This window comes from Terrapene carolina, unplaced genomic scaffold (assembly GCF_002925995.2).
Source record: "Terrapene carolina triunguis isolate 2854851 unplaced genomic scaffold, T_m_triunguis-2.0 Scaffold95, whole genome shotgun sequence".
Taxonomy (NCBI): Eukaryota; Metazoa; Chordata; order Testudines; family Emydidae; genus Terrapene; species Terrapene triunguis.
Window position 1 is genome coordinate 21,775,583 of NW_020664446.1, and position 23,740 is coordinate 21,799,322.

The following is a 23,740-nucleotide window of genomic DNA, read 5'->3' on the forward strand; positions in this document are numbered from 1 at the left end:
AACTTGAAAAATATTTGTCAATGAATTTCTATTGAAAAAACACTAAAAAACAAACTGTAATAATAGAAGTCAGCAAGAATAGTAGTCAGAATTTTTGATAAAATGATTAATGGTTTTTACTTTCACACTGTTGGCAAAATTAATAGGTGATTACAATGCTTTGAATTTATAAGACACTCTTTAGAAATATGTTGTGGAAAGATTTATAGTTGTCTCTGGAAAATATTTGAGATACACTAGTTTGTAACATTTTCTTTTCTCCTCCTGTAAGACATGTGAAGGTGGATGTTCCTGATAAACTAGGCTTTACTGCTCTGATGGTTGCTTCGCAGAAAGGATATGATAGGTATTACTGTTTTTCTTTTACCTCTTTGTTGTGCATGATAGATTTTTTACACTTTTCTACTATATTGGAGCACAATAATAGATGGTCAGTTTAGGAAAAGTATAATAGAATATTATTGATGTTTTGTTTTTTCATAATATAAAGGCAACTTTGACAATTTATAAAGTTAATCCAGAGTGTTTATTTTATTCTTCTATGTATTTATTGTTGAAAATCAAAAAAGTCCTTTTTAGGATATATATTTTTTTACTGTCAGTAATAGACTGTGTGCAAAACTAAGTTTTTATTTACTCTTTCAGAGTTTCTATTTTAATGAGAAATGTTAGTTTACTGGGCATTGTTCTTGATGAAAATATTTTATGTTATATAGGCTTGCGAAAATATTGGTACAGAATGGAACAGATGTAAATCAGAAAAATGGAAGTGGAAAGGACAGGTACTGCATGGATATATTGTTTCACCAGAGATTTTGGGGAACTGTTATTATGCATTACCGCATCAATATTTTTTTCATTTCTGGAAACTGATATTCAGATTCTAGTTTTGGTCACAAATGAAAATGAGTTTTATTGATTTAATCTTAGTCTCCATTTGACCACATCATAAAATTACTATGGAGTTCAGTAAACTGGGAATCTTTGTTCAGGAAGAATACAGGACTTCATTAGAAAAGAGAATAGTAGATCAGGAGTCAGCTGCATTAGCAGAGGTCTGAAGAGGAAGTTTACACAGTATTTACTCTCATTGCGTGGCTCTAATCTCTAAATTCACTCATATTTGTAAAGAAAAGAGACAAATAAAAATATCTTCAAGGAACAACCCCCTCTTCAAATAAACACTAGAACAGACTGTAGTAAGATAAGAGAAGTGGCTGATAGATATGTAGTTGTTAGGCACCGTATGCTGTTCTGTATTAGAGCCTCTATACAAAATTCATATTCAGCTGAAAGTTGATCCCATCTAGTGATTCTTTGGTGGCTCCTATGTGAGATGAATTTGGTGTGTGTCTGCTCCCACATCACAAACTCACCGCAATGCTTTATAATAATGGGCAGACTCAAGAGAGAGACTGATAAGTGCATGGGCTATGGAGGCTGCTGCTGCCCTGGAGATAAACAGAACGTATCATTTACCAGAAGTATCATGACAGTATCATGACAGTGCCTTTCGTCATCACTAATTTCGCACACAATTTTTAAAAACAAGTTTATGGTAATAAGTGAATTTTAAATATGCAAATTAGTCAATTAATTGATTTGCATAAGGCGGTGCCTCCTAAAATCTAGTTAAGCTTGCAAGGTCTCTCTGTTTCTCCTGGACCTTGTCTTTATCTGTGCCACTATCTTGATGCTGTCTGGGTTCCTTCTAGTCTGGCCTCACGGTGTTCTACACAAACGTCTTCCTTTGAACTCCCCAGTGATTTCCTTCTGGTATATTCTTTACTGTGCCTGTCCCCTCGCTTGCAGCTGTCACCCTACTTCCTTCTCTGATGAGACTGCTACCAATCTGCTGGGATCCCTTACAGCTGTCACCCCTGAAGCATTCAGGTAGCTCAGTCCATTTGTAGCTACTTGAGTTTCTAGTGTAGCCACTCTGATTTCCCCATTGCATTCTTAGCTTCAGGCAGCCCTTTCTGGCAGTTCTGTTATCCTGCTTGTCCTCTCCACTCATAACTAGGCTACTCTGTTTGGTACTTAGTAAATCAGACCAGGTAGAGTTACCTGGTTCCATACGTGATCCAAAAGACAAATGCTCCCAGTGATGAACCTTTTCAAGTGTCCCAGGATATTTGTCCATCTGCTTCTCTATTTGTCAGATCACGAATCTGTTTCCCTGCCCCCTTGGATGATCAATGGGCCAGTTATGGCTTTCTGGGGTTGTAGTATGCACACATACGTGTGTTCTGCCTGGTAATGAACTGGCAGGCTCAATAATTTATATATACTTTCTTATACACAGAGCATCAATATTCAATTAACTTTATTCCACATTCGCCAAAGAAATGTATTTGTCTTGTTTCCTGTGCATTGGTAAAGTGTGTTTTTATTTCTACCCATGCACACATTTGATGCCAGGGTTCGTGGTTTTGAGAAAGACTGAAGACTGTCGGATATCATCTAAGATTAGCAAGTGTATATACATAACACTGTGATAGACAGATATAAATTAGATTCTTTCCAATTTAAAAATAAAGGGAAAACTATGATGATTGGTTACTGATTCATGTTTCTTGTATGATTAACATAGAGCAATTTTATTATGGTTGACAATGAATTTAAGGGCTCAAAAATTAAATGTGTGATTTCATTGTTTGTGTACTTGAATAGCTCCCTTGTGACAGGTGCTGTTCAAAAATAAAATAAGACAGTCCTTGTCCTGATAGTTTACAGTCTAAATAGGGACAATACAGGACAGGTGGGCGTAGAACCAAATTTTGTCAGAGGGAGAAGACAAGGGTAATAGAAACACAAAGTGTGAGTATATTAGCTGAATGTACAGTTTTGTAGCTATATAATTATTTTATTTAAAAGAGATTAGCGAGAAAGAGATATTAATGAATCACTAATGAGACAATTGTTTAGATGTTATCTAGGCAGGTGGCCAGTCAAAACATCATCTTAGCATTATTATTATTGTTATTGTTATTATTATTATTATTACAGGCTAATCTTGTTTTAATTTTAATCCTCTGAATAAAAAACGTATTTATATTTTCGTTTCATCTTAAGGATTCAGTTAAGGCTTTAAGAGCCAGAACTGTGTTAGAGTAGGAAGTGCATCACCTGAGTGATAGCGTTATTGTATGCAGTGTAGTTGTAGCTGTGTCAGTCTCAGGATATTAGAGAGACAAGGTGAGTGAGGTAATATCTTATTAGTAAAAGATATTACCTCACCCACCTTGTGTCTCTGACAGTGTTATTGTTATTAATATTACAGTAGTGCCTGCATGTCCCAGCCAACATCAGGGGCACCATTGCACAGGCGCTGACTTTTCAAAGTGCCAGGGGGAGTGTGGGGGGGAAGCTCGATCCCTGTCTCCACCCTAGGCCCCGCCCCCACTTCACACATTCCTGCTCCTGCTCCACCCCCACCCCACCTCTTCCCACCCAGTTTTGCCCACTCCCCCGATCACACTGCATCCTCGCTCCTCCCCCATCCCTCCCAGCTTCCTACATGCCGCGAAGCAGCTGTTTGTGGCGGGCGTGAGACACAGGGAGGGAGGGGGGAGGCGCTGATCCGCGGGGCCCGCCGGCGGTTGGGAGGCACTGTGGGGATGGGGAGGTTCTGGTAGGGGGGTTGCCGGTGAGTGCTCAGCACCTACCTTTTTTTCCCCATGGTTGCTCCAGCACTGGAGCACCCACTGAGTCGGCGCCTATGCCCCATTGTACTAGGTGGTGTTAAAATATAGGAAGACAGTTTCTGCCCTGAAGAGCTTACAATCTAAATAGACAAGACGGACTAAGGGTGAGAGGGGAAATGAGAAACAGAACGGTGAAGTGATTTGCTGAGTGTCACTCACTGAGGCAGTGGTAGAGCAGGGGCTAGAAGCCATATTCCCTAGTCCAGTGCTCCCATCCACTAGATCAGTATTTCACAGTGGGGATCATGAATGGCAGTCAGGGTGATCACAAGGCATTGAAAATTATATTACAATCTAAAGCAAAGAAAAATATTCTCCGTTGCTCTCTGCACATCCTTACCCTTAAGGTCTAGTATTCTCGGTTAGCTTCTCAAAGATACACAGATTAATAGGATTATTACTGGTGCATTTTTTACTGTAACATTTATAGTAAATGCAAAGGAGTTTCAAATATTTTTGACTTTGAATAAGGGGTTGCCAACCTGAGAAGGCTGAGAAACATACTGCCTCTTATGCCAGTGTAGGGCTGGAGAAAGCATAATGGTTCCAGTGTCGCTGTCTGAAGATGAACTCATTAATGGCCATTTCTATTCTGGGGCCTCCACGTGCTTGCCAGCATGCAGGAAGGTGGCATTATGGTGTTCATTACTAGTAGCTCTCTCCTCTGTAGTTGGGTTATGCTGGCTGTACCATTATGGTTCTCTTCTGTTTTGGAGCACTGGAGGCAGAGTGGGGTGCAGCAGGGGAAGTGAAGGGTCTTCTTGTGCCTTTCTTTCACCCTCTCCCAAGGACAGCTACAGCTTAGCTGTACATTAAATATCAGTAAAGTTGGTGGTTGTCAGCTCAAAATTACTAGTTGACAAGAAAAGGCTGCCCAAATTAAAGTAAGTCAACAATGTAAGAAGAATAATGATGTCCTGTTCTTCCAGCAAAATAATTCTCTTTATGTTACAGCCTAATGTTAGCTTGTTTTGCTGGTCACCTGGATATTATTAAATACCTCAGAGAACAAGGAGCTTCTTGGGAAGTCAGAGATCTGGGAGGTTGTACAGCTTTGCACTGGGCTGTGGATGGAGGACATTGTGAGGTTATTGAATGGATGATTAATGATGGCTGTCAGGTATGGATTTTATCTGTGTGTTCTTAAGAGAAAACAGCATTTTATGGGACATAAAGAGGTTGCCTGATAGCCTGGTGATACTTTGGGAATGTTAGTGCTCGCTAAGTATATATCTGAGCCCCTTGGGATAAAGGAGTGCATCATATTGCTCAATGGATAGTGACTGTGACCATGACATAGGTCCTGAACATCTAGGAATTGTGAAACTGAAGAAAAAATGGGGGAAGGTGAGGTCAGAGTTCTGATAAGAACATAGAGAATCTGCTACAGGAGGCTGGGGGAAGTGCTGCCTTTTAATTCTGTTGTTTTTATAAATAAATTACTATACTTTGGTAATTGTTTTGTAGATAGCTAATAGGGAAATAGACAGACCCTGAAGAGCCTAAAATTGAAGGTTTTATAGTTTTAATAAAAATCTGGCATTTTGTTTTGCTCCCAAGCCTCCATGAAATTGGAGACAGGCAGTCTTGCCTACTTTTGATTTCGCACCATCTGGAGACACAAACTTGCATTAGTAAACAAAATGGGATATTCTTAGTAACAGCTCAGCAAGTATTAGCAAATTGGTGGATATAATTTAATCAAGCTCTGGTTGAAGACTGCAGGGAGGCTAAATGAAAAGTTAAAGATATGGAGATAAAGATTGATGGGTATAATGTTATTCTAATTGAGCATACTAGAACTGTAAAGGACCAAGAAATGACCTGTAAAACAAGTTCAGATTAAGAAAAGTCATGTTGATAGAGGCTCCTGCAGGAGTGCAAAGTGAGAGAGAAGGGGATTATGTGCTAGATAGGTCATGAAACCTCACATTATAACTTTATTGTCACATAGCATTCTTAGCCCAGTGAGTAGGGTAGTAGAGGTTACTGATAACTGAAAAATCTGCAAATCTTGGAGTGAAGTTTGATCCTGTTGCATTCCACAATGACTCCACCTAAAGGAAAATGAGTTGTATATTTTCAGGACCTAAACTTGCATATTGCAGTCTGAAAAATATGAATATTGACATAGAAATGGCATGTTTCTATTTTTCAGATTTAAAATAATTTTATCTAGGTTCTTACCATGTTCTTCTTTGGTATACATTTTTTTTTATTTTACCATAAAAGAATATGGACTTTGAATACTTAATTTATCAGATATCCAGCCATATTCAGGTTTACTACTGGAGCTGTAGTACAAAGGTTCCAGAATCAAGGGGTAGAAAGGAGATTTCTTATTTAAATGATTGGCATACTGCTGAGGTTTTGTTGTAATATTAATTATATGTTTAGGGTGCCTAATGCTTTGCATTTTTGTTATTTTAAATTGCAATAAATAATAAATACATAAAGATGTTATGATTCTTTTGGATGAGGAAGAAATCTATTCTCCATGCACAAACGTCAAAGGCCTGAAAACATACAGGAGTCACTTCTAATGTCTACTTTGTTAAAGCAGTTACCATGCAAGTTGGGTGCAGAGCAAGGAATATATTGCCTCCTCTTAAAAGGAGCATGTACTCACTGGAGCCTGCAGGAGAAACTTTCTGGGGCTCCAATTAAAATATGTACCCTAAGTACTACTACTAATATCCTCTGGGAGGCCGGCCAGAATTGTAACTCCTATGGGCTTCATCCAGCAAGGAAGGTACTGAGTACTGTAGCCCTGATCCAGCAAAGCTCTTCAGCATATAATTTATTTTAAATATGTGAGTTAGTCCCTTTAGGTTTATGGCACAATTTGATTGCACTCAGAGTGGTTGTGAATTTGTTCAGCAATTGCTCAGCAATGTGAAAAATTCTTGTTTATTTAAATATGGATTTTATTTTTCAAGTATGAGAAATGTCTTTCTTTCTGCAATAGGTAGATACTAAAGATACATGCTTAGAATGGACACCATTGATGAGAGTTTCTGCAGTAACAGGGAATAAGGATGTGGCATCTCTTTTAATTGAAGCAGGAGCAGATGTGAATATGAAAGATAAAGATGGCAAAACACCTTTAATGGTATGCCTTTTTCAATAATCAGTTTAGTTGTGTACTTGCAATTAAGGTCAGGAATTTGACTACAGTTAGAAAATTCTTGTTAACTCAGATGTGCAGTAGGATAGCAGTGGTTATTCATTCACTCCTAGAGGGATTTTATTCAAGGGAAAAAACTACTACTATTCCTCTACTAATACATTATACATTAAAAAAACTCTTGGTTTGGTTTGTAAAATAACAGTACTTAGTTTGAGTAGACGTCATAGGCTCAAATGTATTTTTATTAGGATGAGTTCTCTGATTCTCTCACCCTTTCAGAATTTATCTTTCTGAAGTACTATAGTTATGTATTCTACAAAGATGATAAAATGCTTTCTATATCATGTTATCATTTGTCATCACAGAGGAACATAGCCTGTACATTTTAAATCCATAACATTTATAAATACATGCGTGTGATATTTTGATTTTTGCAAGTCTACATATTATCGCAGAGCCCTCTCTGCTCTCTTAAAACCCAGATCCTGCCTCAGATTCAGCTAGTGCTGATCTCTGCACTCATTTGGAATCTCACTGAAGCCAGTGGAACTCTGCATGGGCACTGGAGTCCACATTAGCAGATCCCAGTACAAGACTGAGGCCTGTGTAATGTAACATACATACACTAACTTGTGGCAGATAACAGTATTGTAATATAAGACTATGTATTATAGTATTCTAATTATATTGCAGGTGGCAGTATTAAATAACCATGAAGAGTTGATTCAGTTGCTGCTGGATAAAGGAGCAGATGCTACTGTTAAAAATGAGGTAGCTAAAAACAATCATCATATTATAATTTTTTTTTTAAATCTAAAAAAGATTTTGAATATGCCATTGTTTTGTCTTTCAGTATGGCAAAGGTCTTCTAGAAATGGCTAGAGGTTTTCACAGACACGTATGAATAATTATTTTACATATTGATTTCCTGGTTTCTACTGGTTTTGTTTTTTAAAACCCTTCCCTTTCCCTTAATTTTTCTGCTTTTTTTGTTTAGAGCGTGGTCACCTTGTTAGAAGAAAATAAGAGAAAATTAAATGAGAACACCAAATTTCCTCCACCAGTTCTTGGCTCACAGGCACGTGAGGTAACTAAATAAAAGAAAAGGAGTGCTTTTTCTACCAGTAAGGTGAAAACATGAAGACTGGCCCTCAGTTAAGCATTAGAATTTGCTTGTTTTACTTTATACTGTTCAGTTGTTACAGATTCTTGGATGCTCATTAAAATGTGTAGCTCAGCTTCTTGAGGATGTTGTCTTGTATCTAAATATATATGTGTGTTGTACTGTCATTGTTCCCTAACACTACTTTATATTCTCTTGCATTTAGAGTTAGATGTAAATCAAAATAATGTTTTCATAAATGTAGTTTGTATATCATTCCCCTTCCTATTCTAAGCCCCTCTCAGAGCTCATGACAAAGATTCTTTTTCACATATTTTTTATTATTACTTCCCTCTTCTTCTTTTCCTTTGTGTCCTAGTAACTTTCCCTCTGGCTAGAGAATGTTCAGTAACTCCCACTGATGCCTGTCAGTGTCACTCTTAAAATAGCCAGGAAGTCCCTTCTTTCTACCCAGGAAATGAGCATCTTGCTTGTGCAGCATGCCCAGACTCAGCCGTAGGAGTGAAGGACTAAGTTTAAGTCTTAAGGACTGTAATATCCTTCCAGGATAATGTGTTAGGTTAGGAAGGTGTATGTAATAAATAAAGTTGAAAGGTGGATTTCAGGGTGGAAGCTGAGTTGTGACGTTAACTGTAACTATTATCTGATGTAAATAATCAGGGACCTCCTCATACACGGTCTTGCAGCATCAGGGGGCAACTAACAATCTATCCTGCGGTAGAAACGCAATGAAGTCCAGGCACTTAAGTTTTATCACAAGATAAAGAGCCTTATACCCACTTCAAGGGATTGACCTCACTGAGTTCACTTTGTGGTAAAAGTAAAGTGACTGGTCTTCGCTGTTTTTTTTTTACCTTGGGATAGCTCATGTGTATTAGTTACCCTTTTCAGTAGAGAAGACAAGGCCTATGCTGGGGAGGTAAGAGGAAATCGTCACTAAAGGTACAGTCTAATCGTCACTAAAGGTACAGTCTAATCGTCACTAAAGGTACAGTCTAACAGTTTTTTGGAGTTCAAACCTAAAGAATTCCAAAGCATTAATGCAACATTTAACCTTGCCTGGTCACCAAATAATGTTTTATTATTTTAAAAATTGCTTGTAACTCTTGCATTCACAATATAGTGTGCAAGGTATTAGTAAACCCAGAAATGGCTAGTTGGAGTTAAATAGTGATAAGCTTTAAACATTAATAATAAAACTTAAAAATCAACACAATTTTAGTAGCAGCCAATGTAAACTGTACAAATTATGAGATAAATGTTGATTTACTATCAACAGTGAGAAAACAAGTAGCAGAGTTTTATACAATTTGAATGCTTTAAATTTTCACAATGGGAAGACCATTTAAAATGTAATTAAAGTACTCTTAAGTTTGTAGAGGGGAGAGTGCACATCAAGGTTATTTACTGACAATTACCATATTTCATATGGTAATTATAGTTGATGTTTTTTATATAAAACACATCCACATAACTATATTTTGAAAGTCTTCTGCATGCTGTCACTTTTAAAATATACACGGATTGACATTAAAATGTAGATGTTTTCCTTTATCATGATACATTGCAATACTTTCCTTACTACAATGAAATATTACAATGGGGCACATCAGTTCTCTCAGGTGTAAATGTTTACTTTTAAGTGTCAATCATTGTACTTTCTGTCCTGTTGATAATGCTATCATATGTCTTAAAGCATAAGCTGCACTTACTTTGTGTTTCTATGTAAAGGTAAATTAAAAGTATGCATCCACAAGAAGTAACTTTCATTTTGTGGAGCGGGATAACCAGTGTTAGACTGGTATTTTGTTTTAAGCAGTCCAGTTGCCCAGCAGCACTGCCAATATGGATGCAGTTTACTAAAATTCAAAAAATAAATGTATGCTAAAATTCTATTAATTTGAAAAAAAAATAAAAATAAACCTCAGTATCTTGCAATTCCTGTAAGAAGAAGATTGCTAACAAAGAGACTGTACTATCAGAAATATTTACCTCATTAAGGAAGAACTTGTTTGTGACTCTTCTTTCCTGTTCAGGTTTTATGCAGAACAGAGGGGGCTTTGGAAGATGCCTGGGGTTGGCGGGCAGGGGAAAATGCAACAGTTCTAGGATTTTCCTCCATTTGTGCTATTTCTTCTAGAAGCCAAATCTTCTTTTTAATCAGAAAAGCATTCCTAGTTCTTTCCAGGGCAAAGATAATGTCTGCAGTGAAAATTCTGTTCTCTTAATCCAGCCTTTCAAAAAACTGTCAGCCAACTAATATGATTCCCATTTTGATGCAGATGCTAACTTTCTTTTCCTCTCTATTTACCTTTGTAAGATTAAAATCGAAATGGAACCATGAAAACAGTAATACTGTTAGGCATGGCAATTAACAAATAATGGATTGTTTTTATGCTTATCCTCTGCATCTACATTTTTTCCAGGGATGGGCTGTTTACACATCTATCATCTAACACAGGATGTTTTTATCTCTCACTTTGTGCTGGAAGGAAACTAGACTATTTCTTACTCTTCTGTCTGTCATTTTACATTTTATTTGACAATCTTCCTTCCCTTTATAATGAATTTACTCAAATAGCAGGGGTGTAAAGGTTTCAACCCTGCTGAAGAACAATATGGAATTTCAGGGGGAGAAGGGGTTAAATTTTTTGCTTGTTTTTACTTTTTTAAAAATGTAGGAAATTACACACACAAAAGTGTTAGAAGAATGTTACTAAAGTTGCAAACAGAAGCACTGAAAAGGAAATACCAGAATTAAAGTTGTTTGTGCAACCTTAATTCAGCCCTCTTATCCATATGTATCAGGAAAAGTCTTTAATTATATTTACATACTGTTTTCTCCACAGTACCTTCTTATATAATGTTTAAAACAAGTAAAGCGGTAATGTATATATTACATGTACAGGTCTACTAATAGAGCAAGATCTGCAGCTGGGAAGGAGTTGGAAGCTTCTTAAACTAATGACAAACTCACATAATGCTGAAACACAAGTTGTTTAAGGAAATTTCAGGATACCCAAAAATATGACACCAAAAGTAGCTGTCTAGCCTGCCTAAAGCTGCTCCTACTCCTAATAGAAAAGCAGATAAACTGCTCCTTCAATATTAACGTAATTTCTGTTCTGCAAACGCTTTAGCAAGGAATGTTGTATGAGAAATTAAGCTTGTGTTAGACATCTATGTTTCCTTCATATGCTCAGTAAGATATTTCAAATGCAGCTCTAAAATGGGAGCTTGTAGCTCTATGGCTCCCAATGGCTAAAGAAAACACTATTTGTAAACAAGTTTTTTCCGTTAGTTTACCATATATAAAGGTGGTAGTTCAAACTCCTATAATTTTTTTTTCAAAATTTTAAGTACATATTTAGAAAATGTCTGCATACATGTATAACAAAAAAGTGCCTGTGATATGCTAATGTATAAGAAAAATAATTCTGTTGCATGGTGAAATTTTACAGTTATTTAGAGTGTCGAAATGAAATAATTGACATACCTAGCAAAGAAAGATGTTACCGTACTGATTTCTTAGGTAGTATCTTATATTTTTTTCTTGATGAGGTGTTTGCATTTTTTTCTAAATCATTTTGGTAATTACATAAGACAAAACAAAACAAATGTGTTTACAGTTTATTGAATATAGTATTCTTAACAATGAATAGAGTGTCCTGCTATTGCAGCATTACATTGTGTTCACTTGTAATATCTTAAAATAACAAATTCTATAAGAAATGTGTACAAAAGTAACACAAACTGTTATATAGTTAAGTGTGTGAAAAAGTTAAGCACATTTAAGTTTAACTGAAGCATGATAAATGAATGGTTCATAAAAAGTAATGTGCTGGTTTATGTAGCTTTAATCTCAGATCATACTGTGCTAAATGGTCTGCAGTTTAAACAGTTAAAATTACTTATCAGTTGCTACATTTTTTTTTATAGAACAATAGCACCTTTTTTCCCAGAGTCTAACCTAGTGAAAACATGCCTTGTATTTTTATATATCCTGCCTTAAAGTGCTTTTAAAAATATTTTTCTGTGACTGCTCTGTTAATGATTGTTTACAGTCACTGGTCACACTTTTTAATGCTTTGTTTAAAAACATAAATTAATACATACAAAAGTCTTCTGTTGGTTTGAAATAGATGTGAATGTATATTGGAAAGGAATATTCAGGTATGTTGGAGAAGCAAACACCATCCAGAAGAGAGTATGCGAAAGCAGGAATTTGACAGCGAGATGAAAGTTTATGAGGTGACTTAGATAACGTGTAGCACTTTAATGGTTTTTAAAGTGCTTTGTAACTACTAACTAATTAAGCTTCAAAACCACCCTATGAATTGGGTAATTAAGTGTTACTATATCCATTTCATGGATGGGGAAAACTGATGCTGAGAGGTTAAGTAACTGTGCAAGATCAAAAAGAGAACTCTGTATCAAGAAAAGGATGAAAATTCAGGATCTCCCAATTCCTACACCCATATTTAAACCATTAGACCCCACGTTCTCTTAAATGTGTAGTAGATTAGTATTTTATTTCTTTTTCTGTTAGCTAAATTCATATTTAGCTATATTTTGCAACATGTGATGATGATCCATAGGGGCATAATCTCTTGTGGATAGATTTATTTAGTTGTTGTTCAGAAGGGATAATCTGTATGTAGAATGAGTTCTGGCACTAATGAGTTTATAAAAGTAAATTTCCTAGTGTACTAAAAGATAATTAACGAATAAATCTTCCTTCAACTTTATTGTAAATGTCTAAATGCATTAAAAACAAACTATAACTAGTAACATTTATTGGGCATTAGCAAATAGTGCAATAACTTTGGATTTTCAAATAATCAGAACTAAACAGAACTGATGCTAAAAAAAGTACCTGCCAGGAAAAAAGCCATGTACAGCAGCTTTGAACTAACTAGGCATTTAAAAGAAGACACGCAGGTGGAAAAATTACACTTGTATATGAAAACTTGTATCTATATAAAAGCAACACCTATGATTACTAAAATTGAAAGACATTAGATGGGAAAACCCCATATCTGTCTCCGTTTTATACAGTTTTTGTACTTCGCATATTTAGTAATTTTCACTGGTTTGTTGATGGTCATTTGTACTTCCAGTCCCATGCACTAACATAATGCACCTTTATGCATTGCTCTTTGGAGAGCCCAGGTACGTGCTCTTCCCCAGGTTCTATGAGAGTATTGTTTACCAGTAACAGCAGCAACAAAGCATTAAGTTTTTACCTCTCTAGAATGAGGGAATGCTTTCAAAGGGACCAGATCTCTCTGGCATTTCCCAACCAGGACATGAGTCAGCAAGTCTCAAGTAGGTCATACATACTTGTATCATAGCCTTTAACTGTAAAATTAATCTCAAAATCATTACATGTGCTTGAGCTGTTTTGCTTTAAGAAGTTTAAATGTTTAATAACCTTTGATATATATCCCCGTTTAGTCAGCTGTTTTAAATAGTTGTAAATTTTTAGTTTACAAGTTGGTTAAAGGTATTTTTCAGAGATTTCTCATGCAGACTTAAGATGAATCCTGGGATAGCAAGATCATGTGAAAGTTAATCTTAAAGTATCATGACTTAACTATTATGGTTCAGATTAGTTTTAACCCATCTCTGATCCTTGTAAATCTGTTTTGTCAGCATGGGTGTTAACTCAGGATCTGATCCTGTAATAAGAGCTATACACACAACCTCACTGGATTCATGAAGCATTTGTAAATTTGGCATTGCAATATTCATGCTTGGAATTCCAGCTTGTTAAAGGGGTATTGCTTAGAGATGCTGGTTACACTTTTAAGGTTCCATTTATAAATAGTTTTAAAAAAGTTAATGGGTGATTAACAGATGCTTTGATACATGGTTAATTGTTATAGAATCCAACAGGTTAATAGGTTACTTGTGGCTTACAGCCATCTATTGATGTGCTTATAACCACCTGTAATATGCAAGTGTAACCCATACACCTTCTGGGTTTGGTGTTCTGTCCCGTCTGGTGACACTGAGACCACGTAGAGAGAGATTAATGAGTCTGCTCTACAGCCTTAGCTAACAGCCATATGGCTTTTAGCTCATACAGTAGAGGATCATGAACTAAGCCCCAGAGGACCCAGGTTTGATCCAGCCTGACGACCGGGGTCTGTTGGTGTTACACAAGCATATTCAAAACATGAGTAGTAACATCTATTAATTCTTCATAAACCATATGCAAATGGAACCTTTTTTTATCCAGGTTATTTAAGAAGTGCACCTTTGTGTTTAAACACATTGATGATGGTGAGGGGAAGTTGATCTGGTTTAAAAACTTTCAGACCAGTCATGCAACTTCTGTTCCTCTATATCATGTTAAATTGTTCTTGCTAATACATCTTTCACAAAAGTAGTCTTAAAGAATCATACATGTATCACCCTAATAAGCCTTAGCACCACTACAGATTACCAGTTCAAATCATTAGCTTCCTTGCAGCAGTCTGATTTTTACATTGTGTGCCACTTTGTCACATAATTTTGCCAATTACAAGGGACAATGGCCTTTAATTTTAGTTTCACAATGCCCAATAAAGTTACAAAGGCATAAAAGTGTTCCCTCTGCAAGTGGCCATTATTTTCTTATATTTTGTTGATTGTGTGGTTCATGTGATGGTGAACTTTGAAGAAATTTAGATTGTAAGGCAGTGTACACTCTTTACATATTTTGACATGTAATCGTTTTTTATATAGTGGCCAAAAATCCTCCCTGGTGCATCTGCATGGAGTTACACCAGGGAAGAATTTCTCTCCTGGTGCTTGTTAGTCTTGAAATATCTTATTTTCAGAAAGAATTAAGTTGTAAATTTCAGTTGCAGGCACTGGAAAATTAGCCTCTCAGCTCTTGAGACCACTATTATATAGGCCCATAATTTGACCTGTTCACAATCTGCTGGAGTATAACCTTTTCACTGAGAAATCAAGAAAGAGTTGCAAAAACAAACAAAAAACCCCAATCCCCTCAAAAACCCCTTTATCGGGCTTACTGCCATAATTTTTCGTACTCTCCATGCTTCCTTTGCAGGCTCTGAAGCAGAAATTAAACAGTATTTCCATCACTGCACACATTTATGCAGGGAAGCTAATACATAAATAAGGAAATAGACAAAAAAGAAAGCCATATTGTCTTCTGTTGTATTAGAAACATGGGAAAAGTTTAATGTTTGCCAAAGGCTAATGAAGAAAAAATATTTACTTTCAAATAATGTTGTTGGGATTTTCTAAAACTATAACACTTTGATAGAATACTTTACATGTGCAAAGCTCTGCAAAAATACTGACTACTTTCCTACCTCAGAAGGGTATTATCACAAAGAAAAAAATACAGAAGATTTTGTGTCCTTTTAATATTAATAGAAGTTTTAGGACTAAGTCCCTGCATATCATTCTGAAAACCTACTCAAGTATAATCTGAGGAGTCAGGTCCCAAGCTGCTGTAAAATATTACAGCTCCATTGAAGTCAACAACACTGCTCTGATGTACATCAGCTGAGGAGCTAACCTTTAGGTAAAATTCTAGCCCCACTAAAGTCATTGGGTGTGTTGCCATTCACTTCAATGTGGCCACACTTTAAACGTTATCAGAAATACAGAAATATTTTGATACAGTGTAGTCAATGGGAGCCTAAAAAAGGACTATAAAGGAATGAAGTGTCCATATGAACCCTAGTATGTTTTAAAAGTGATGTATTTTCCTAATTCTGGCAACAGAACAAGATGCCACTGCTAGCAGTAAGGAGTTAAGGCTTTTAAAAACAAAACAAAAATACCTATCCAAAATTCATAAAAAGGTTGCTTAAACAGCCACAACAGCACCTGGTTTTGGTGTTTGCCAAATCCAATATAAAAAAAAGTAGAGTGCCACCACCCTCAGAAATTCTCCATGTTTATCATAAATATTTTGTTAGCATTTTCCAGAATGTCTTATAAATTAAATCACTGGTAATTTTATTAAATATGCATGTTTTAGGAACTGAAATGTCTTTGAGGAGGATTCTATTTTGATTTATTTGTTTTGTTGGTAATGTGAATTTAGCTGTTTAGTTCATCCATAAACCTGGCTGCTATATTGTTGCCTTGATACAGTGGAGACTGAGAAAGTTAAGTTGAGTTACACTCACTGAAATGAGATCCAAAGGCCTCTGTACGTTTCTTTCTGCTTGAAGAAACAAACATGAAACTAACCCATTGCTGACAATAATGTTAGTAATGGCTCCCACTTAGTCCCTTTCAACTTGTATTGAAAAGAAGAGTTTGTTGATAGCGTAGGTGAAACAAACTATTTTTAGCAGTGTTACAGAAAGAGTGTGGAAGAGACCTCACACAATGCACACACACTCATGTTTCCAGTAGCAGTGTTGAAAATGAATTTGTTGCATCTACACTCACAGTGAAAGTGTTTACAGCACTAGTTGGGCTAGGTTAGCGTAGTGGGAAAAGCTAGGGAGGAGCTGTCACTGTGAGCCTTTGCTGCAATACGACCATTTTCCTAATATAATTTAACCCACATGTGGAGCAATGGTCAGTAGTAGCTTGATTGTTTATCACTGTAAAAGAGATGATCCACCACATGGTGATTTGAGGGAACTAAAGTAGGACTTAAAAATATTCTTCTAACAATTTCAGCTGTGTGAATTAAGAAATACAAAACAGAAATCAGAAAGGTATTGGTTTCCAATCTCTGCTTTTTGATGAGGATTCAATGTACAGATGAAGGGCAAAAGTAGCTTTTCTTTTTACACTGAATGGTGCTCAAGAGATATGAAGATCCTGTCTGTTTTCAGATACCTCATGTCTTTATACTAAAGTACATCTTTTTAACACTTTGTTACAGGAGTGATAGAAGTTAGATACAAAACAGCAGTAAATATGTAAAATACAGTTGATAAGCAGAAGTGAGGCAGCAGAAATGCATATGATCTATTTTTAAAACAATTCTTTGTAAATATAGCATCTTAGTGTTTTCAATGTATTTGACTGTATAGCTATATTGCATAGTAAGATGTCACTATCTTATAGGATATTGAATTTATCTAATTACCAAAGCATCAAAAAATGTAATTACATTGGAAGGCCTGAATCTGCATTGATATGGAACGATTGTGTTGTGTTTGATAAAACCATGAGCTAAAAATACAATTTTATGATATCCAGTATTTGTCCAAAACCAATATGCTCTATTTAAGCACAGATTTCCTGATAATTTCAAACAGTGATACCAGGCATCTTGAAATTACAGTACAACTAGTAACAGTTATTTTGGTTAAACAGATACGGTATACATTCGTGTGCAGATATTGGGCATTTCACTGTATTCCAGAAAACATGGCTCACCCTGATGTAATCATTCACAGGTTTGTTATAAACCATTGAGATCACTAGAGTTGTTTATCCATTGATTTATCCATGAGTATTAGTACTCTATAAAGAATAGATCAAAACTAAACACTCTACATAAGACACAAAGCAGAATGTTTCAAGTTCACTGAAATATTATAAAAAAGGCTTCCTTCCTAGGAAAACTCAGCTATGGTAAAAAAATATCTACTACAGTGCACTGCACTGTAATAAATATTCATCATAAATTAATAATTTACAAGTACCTGAGCAAGTACATGAGCACCATAGCACAGCACAGCACCAAAAGCAGTAGCTCAGAGTTCTTAAAAACAATGGTGTTTTAAACATTAAAAATTCTAAGTATTGGTATTTTTTTAAACCCACTCTAGTTGGAGTTTAAAGATAGTGCAAACTTCTGTCTTCACTTTTTTCAGAAAGGTCTCAGATTTTCTTGTCATTTCACATAGGCAGTGTTGCTGGATCTGGGCACTTGTGGATGTTTAGGTGCAGGTCTGTTTAAAAAAAGATGAGAAATATATAAATGAAAATGTCAGAAATTGTTAAACTTCTATTTTTAATTTTGGCATTAGGATGTATAGCTTAATTCATTCAGCAATAAAGGGATTTACCAATTTTATCTTCACTTTGTGAAGAAGCAACACAGAGCTTTTATGTTGGAAAAAGGTAGGACATCCAACTTCTTTTGAAGCCACCATCAGATCTGCTCTAGAAGCAGATTGCTTGTGTGACCCTCAGACAAGTCCCTTCAGCTGTTAAAATATTGCCCTCTGACCAATGGCAGAACTAGGCTTAAGTTCTAGGTGTGTGTTATAACCTTCCTTAGCTCCCTATGGGGTCACTTAATTTAGGACACTTTAAAAAATGCCTCTTAGTCCTGTACTGTAGCTACCAGTTCAAAGATGTGTGGGTGGCCACCTTGAAGTATTGTTACTGCTTCTTAAGAGCATCTTACTGGAATGCATAATACACAATACAGGGTCTTGGAGGAACTCCTCTCTCCCTCCCATGGATCTTCCACATGGAAGAGTAATACTGGTAAGTTAAGAGCTATGCATAACGTACAGAATTATTAGGAAAGTAAAATGTTATTTTGGTTTTATTTTTCAATTTTCTGAGCAGAACATCACACCAGGTGCCTCAGGGTAGAACTGATATTGCTTCCAACTCCATTATTTTTTTTTCTTTGAGAATCATTTTTTTTAATGCGTAGAAGATTTAAACTCTAGGGTTACATGATACAATAATAAAATGGAAATTTGGAAGTTAATGGAGCCTTATTTACACTAGATCCCCCACTGGTGCTACCATTGGTGGAGATGAAGCGGTATTAACACGGATGAGACTTTCTAGATAAAGGGTGATAAAACTTCCTAGTGAAGATAAGGTCTAGGAGGTACCCTTTAAAATACCACCTAAAAGGATTAAATGTTTGTGTGTGGAGGAGGTATGGGGCTGAGATGGCTAAGGGAGGAATATAATGAAGATTCTCAGTGTACATTTCCTACATACAGGGCTACACTAGTCAAAAAAACCCAAAAACTTCCTATCAAATATGAGTCTCTGTTAAATTGCTATCATCCCCAGTTCTAGTTGTCTGCAGCAGTACTGTGCTGTCTGAAAAGGCTAGCTACTGGATTCTTTCGAAGCAGCTGCTGTAAGAGACATCTCTTTTGTGCTACTGAAGATTTTCAGAATCACACTTCAGTGTCTCAGTTTGTGCTGCAATGTCACTATCTGCTTGTTTGTTCACTTTTTTGGTGGGGGGGGGGGCAGGAGTTTGTAAAAACAAACACTTATCTTGCCACACAGTTTTCCTCATGAAAAGTCACTGCAATGACCTGATTTTGAAAGAAAAACTGTATTTGTTTTTCTTTAATGGGCACAGATTAAATCGCATGTTGACACAGAAATCACAAAGCAAAGTACTGAAGCTTCTAAACAATTTTCTGTATCTACAGTATGGATGATTTTACTGTAAATCTTTGCTATGCCTGTTTGAACTTATTTATCTTGTATGTTTTTAGTTTTATTCTGTTTTATTCACCAAGAATTCTTCCCAAGTAATGTAATGAAATCCTTGCATCCTTTGTGACACTAAATTTCGGAACCACTGCCAACTACATTACTTTCTGGTAATGCTGAAACTATAAAATAATGGCAAGCTTCCTTATAGGAGGTGCCTGCCAATAAAGCATTGTTGATACAGCAGAATATCATCTCAATGTGCAAAGTTATTGCATGCGGTCTTTCATACATTATATAAGATCATATAGCTCTTGCATGAGTTTTGCCTTCATGAGGGCTGTAGGGTAATGCTCTCTATCTCTTTCTTGCGCTCCTTGCCACAGTCTTTCTTCATCATTCCTTGCAGGCGGTCAGCCTAGATGATCACGATGGTCCCTTCTGACCTTAAAGTCCGAGTAATGTACAATATGAAATTATTATTACATAAGAGTTTGAAAAATAAAGTGAATTAGGTGTTTAAAGACAGATCCTCAGCTGGTATAAAATGACATACCTCCATTGGAAAAAAATAGAGCAACATTTATTTACAGTAGCTGAGAATCTGGCCCTATCTTTCACATATTTGGTAAACACAGAGAAAATGATTGCTATGTATCTTGGTAATAAATAAAGGTACTCTACAATGGTATTTTATGTGCAGTTAGAATATAACTCATTGCTGTATAATAGATGTCTTCATTTTTTATCTCCTCTGTGATATACTTGTTTACTACCAGAGTAAGATACAAGCACAATGCTAATATATAGGTAAGGGAGTTGCAGGGAACCTTATTTGATGACAGACCATTTAAATGGAGAGGAAGGTGGTTTTTCCAAAAATATGGTAAGTCAGCTCTAAGTAAGGGAGAGTCTACAACGTCCAGTAAAGTATTTGCTATAGGTCATAAAAAACATTTTGATTAGCAAAACTAACCTTACAGGAGTAATGTGAGGCACAAGTTTCTGATGTCCAAATATTGGGCTGGAGGCATTGTTAAACCGAGCAGTTTTGTTCAGAGGATTTGCTGGCAAAGGCTTTTGAGGAGGGTTTGGTTTGAGAGTTTCCTATAAAAAGATATCAGATCATGTAATCTTTGTAAACAAAATGAAAAAACAAACACTTGATTTTAAATGGAGTTGCTTTAGACTTTTGTATGCGGTAGACAGAACACATGGAACACTAAGGTTTGTTGTTGTTTTATTATTTTTTAAATGTTCATCAGAGAGGTGCATTTTAATCCTACAGTATATCACACAATGTCCAAATTATAGACTATAATTTTTACATTTCAAATGTGATTGAAATTTTCCAAATCTTTATATTGCATATTTTCAGAACGATGCGGTATGTGTTTAGACCAAAAGAACTTTTTAGATAAAACTCACTCTTAACTTTCCTACTGTAAATTTGGTAATTCCATAATCCATGTTTTGGACTGGGGGACATATTCTGCCCTCAATTAAGCTCATGCAATACAAAAAAAAGTAGCAAATCAAGGGAGGGTAGGTAACAACAATGCAATTAGATCAAGGATGAATTTAGTCCATTGTGTCCACATATGTTTATAAGGGTGATCTGTAAAGGGGTTGTTTTTTTTTAAATGAGCTTCTACTATTTTTTATTGTCTTATGATATATAAAGAGGGCTGCAAAGGATTTCTTCTTAGGCTTTTTCCTTCTCTTTGTTTTTATTTTAGAAATATTGGGAATAACAAATCTGATCTTCACTACCTTTGTGGGAGAACCTCTGATGGGTCTCATTGCATGTGTATTGTGACCTCACTCCTTTATTGAAGAAGCAGTGGTGTTAAAAAGACATCTTTTGTCCAAAATTAATCATTAAAAGTTAGCAGGTGTTAACATAAAACTAAACCAAACAAACAGTTTTAAATAACTTGAGTAAACATCCCCTCCTTTTTCAGTTGCTCAATTTTCATTTGTTTAACTCATGTGATGTCATAATTTCACTAGTTCTTCTGTTAGTGTGTCTTTCAGGGTCTGAATTTCTAGCATTAAAAATATTTTGAAAAGCAAACACAATTTTTAGTTATTTAAAGAAACCCTTTCAGGTCATCTTTATACATTATAAGGAGCAAAAAAAGAGCACAAGCCCAACTTTTATTTTCTTGCAACCCTCTCCCTCTGCAGAACTAGATGCAGCTGTATTCCAATAGCACATCCAAGTCTCCAGGATGAGTTTCCATTGTTTCCGGAGGCAGTGTTTTGGCCTGGTTAATTTACAATTAGTAAACACATACAAGGTTTCCTACAGGAGATGACAATAGCAGAAATGACTTCAAAATGCAAATTTTGGATGACCCTAGAATCAACCTTTCTGATTCCAGTTTGACTGGTGAGCATTCATGGAATTGTTATAAATGCAGCTGCAATTTATTTCAGCCAAAAGAACTGTGGAATTAAGTAGTTCATTAGTAAAGAACAGTAGTAATCTTGCTGCAAGGCATAGATTCATAGATTCATAGATTCATAGATTCTAGGACTGGAAGGGACCTCGAGAGGTCATCGAGTCCAGTCCCCTGCCCGCATGGCAGGACCAAACACTGTCTAGACCATCCCTGATAGACATTTATCTAACCTACTCTTAAATATCTCCAGAGATGGAGATTCCACAACCTCCCTAGGCAATTTATTCCAGTGTTTAACCACCCTGACAGTTAGGAACTTTTTCCTAATGTCCAACCTAGACCTCCCTTGCTGCAGTTTAAGCCCATTGCTTCTTGTTCTATCCTCAGAGGCTAAGGTGAACAAGTTTTCTCCCTCCTCCTTATGACACCCTTTTAGATACCTGAAAACTGCTATCATGTCCCCTCTCAGTCTTCTCTTTTCCAAACTAAACAAACCCAATTCTTTCAGCCTTGCTTCATAGGTCATGTTCTCAAGACCTTTAATCATTCTTGTTGCTCTTCTCTGGACCCTTTCCAATTTCTCCACATCTTTCTTGAAATGCGGTGCCCAGAACTGGACACAATACTCCAGCTGAGGCCTAACCAGAGCAGAGTAGAGCGGAAGAATGACTTCTCGTGTCTTGCTCACAACACACCTGTTAATACATCCCAGAATCACGTTTGCTTTTTTTGCAACAGCATCACACTGTTGACTCATATTTAGCTTGTGGTCCACTATAACCCCTAGATCCCTTTCTGCCGTACTCCTTCCTAGACAGTCTCTTCCCATTCTGTATGTGTGAAACTGATTTTTTTCTTCCTAAGTGGAGCACTTTGCATTTGTCTTTGTTAAACTTCATCCTGTTTAACTCAGACCATTTCTCCAATTTGTCCAGATCATTTTGAATTATGACCCTGTCCTCCAAAGCAGTTGCAATCCCTCCCAGTTTGGTATCATCCGCAAACTTAATAATCGTACTTTCTATACCAATATCTAAGTCATTAATGAAGATATTGAACAGAGCCGGTCCCAAAACAGACCCCTGCGGAACCCCACTCGTTATGCCTTTCCAGCAGGATTGGGAACCATTAATAACAACTCTCTGAGTACGGTTATCCAGCCAGTTATGCACCCACCTTATAGTAGCCCCATCTAAATTGTATTTGCCTAGTTTGTCGATAAGAATATCATGTGAGACTGTATCAAATGCCTTACTAAAGTCTAGGTATACCACATCCACAGCTTCTCCCTTATCCACAAGACTCGTTATCCTATCGAAGAAAGCTATCAGATTGGTTTGACATGATTTGTTCTTTACAAATCCATGCTGGCTGTTCCCTATCACCTTACCACCTTCCAAGTGTTTGCAGATGATTTCCTTAATTACTTGCTCCATTATCTTCCCTGGCACAGAAGTTAAACTAACTGGTCTGTAGTTTCCTGGGTTGTTTTTATTTCCCTTTTTATAGATGGGCACTATATTTGCCCTTTTCCAGTCTTCTGGAATCTCTCCCGTCTCCCATGATTTTCCAAAGATAATAGCTAGAGGCTCAGATACCTCCTCTATTAGCTCCTTGAGTATTCTAGGATGCATTTCATCAGGCCCTGGTGACTTGCAGGCATCTAACTTTTCTAAGTGATTTTTAACTTGTTCTTTTTTTATTTTATCTGCTAAACCTACCCCCTTCTCATTAGCATTCACTAGGATAGGCATTCCTTCAGACTTCTCGGTGAAGACCGAAACAAAGAAGTCATTAAGCATCTCTGCCATTTCCAAGTTTCCTGTTACTGTTTCTCCCTCTTCACTAAGCAGTGGGCCTACCCTGTCTTTGGTCTTCCTCTTGCTTCTAATGTATTGATAAAAAGTCTTCTTGTTCCCCTTTATTCCCTTAGCTAGTTTGAGCTCATTTTGTGCCTTTGCCTTTCTAATCTTGCCCCTGCATTCCTGTGTTGTTTGCCTATATTCATCCT

The 23,740-nt window shown here is 36.4% G+C and overlaps 2 protein-coding genes across 2 annotated transcripts in view; one reads left to right on the forward strand and one right to left on the reverse strand.

Moving 5' to 3' along the window:
* Nucleotides 1-8,572, forward strand: part of FANK1 (fibronectin type III and ankyrin repeat domains 1) — a 58,557-nt gene extending 49,985 nt beyond the window's left edge. Inside the window, exons 5-11 of the mRNA XM_029911372.1 lie at nt 272-346; nt 717-782; nt 4,662-4,827; nt 6,676-6,819; nt 7,531-7,608; nt 7,691-7,735; nt 7,835-8,572. Coding sequence (XP_029767232.1) covers nt 272-346; nt 717-782; nt 4,662-4,827; nt 6,676-6,819; nt 7,531-7,608; nt 7,691-7,735; nt 7,835-7,936 — 676 coding nt within the window. The 3' untranslated portion in view covers nt 7,937-8,572. The remainder of the gene's footprint in view (nt 1-271; nt 347-716; nt 783-4,661; nt 4,828-6,675; nt 6,820-7,530; nt 7,609-7,690; nt 7,736-7,834) is intronic.
* A 7,488-nt stretch (nt 8,573-16,060) lies between these two features.
* Nucleotides 16,061-23,740, reverse strand: part of ADAM12 (ADAM metallopeptidase domain 12) — a 322,093-nt gene continuing 314,413 nt past the window's right edge. Inside the window, exons 22-23 of the mRNA XM_024210612.3 lie at nt 20,298-20,428; nt 16,061-17,850 (exon numbers count right to left, since the gene is read on the reverse strand). Coding sequence (XP_024066380.2) covers nt 17,793-17,850; nt 20,298-20,428 — 189 coding nt within the window. The 3' untranslated portion in view covers nt 16,061-17,792. The remainder of the gene's footprint in view (nt 17,851-20,297; nt 20,429-23,740) is intronic.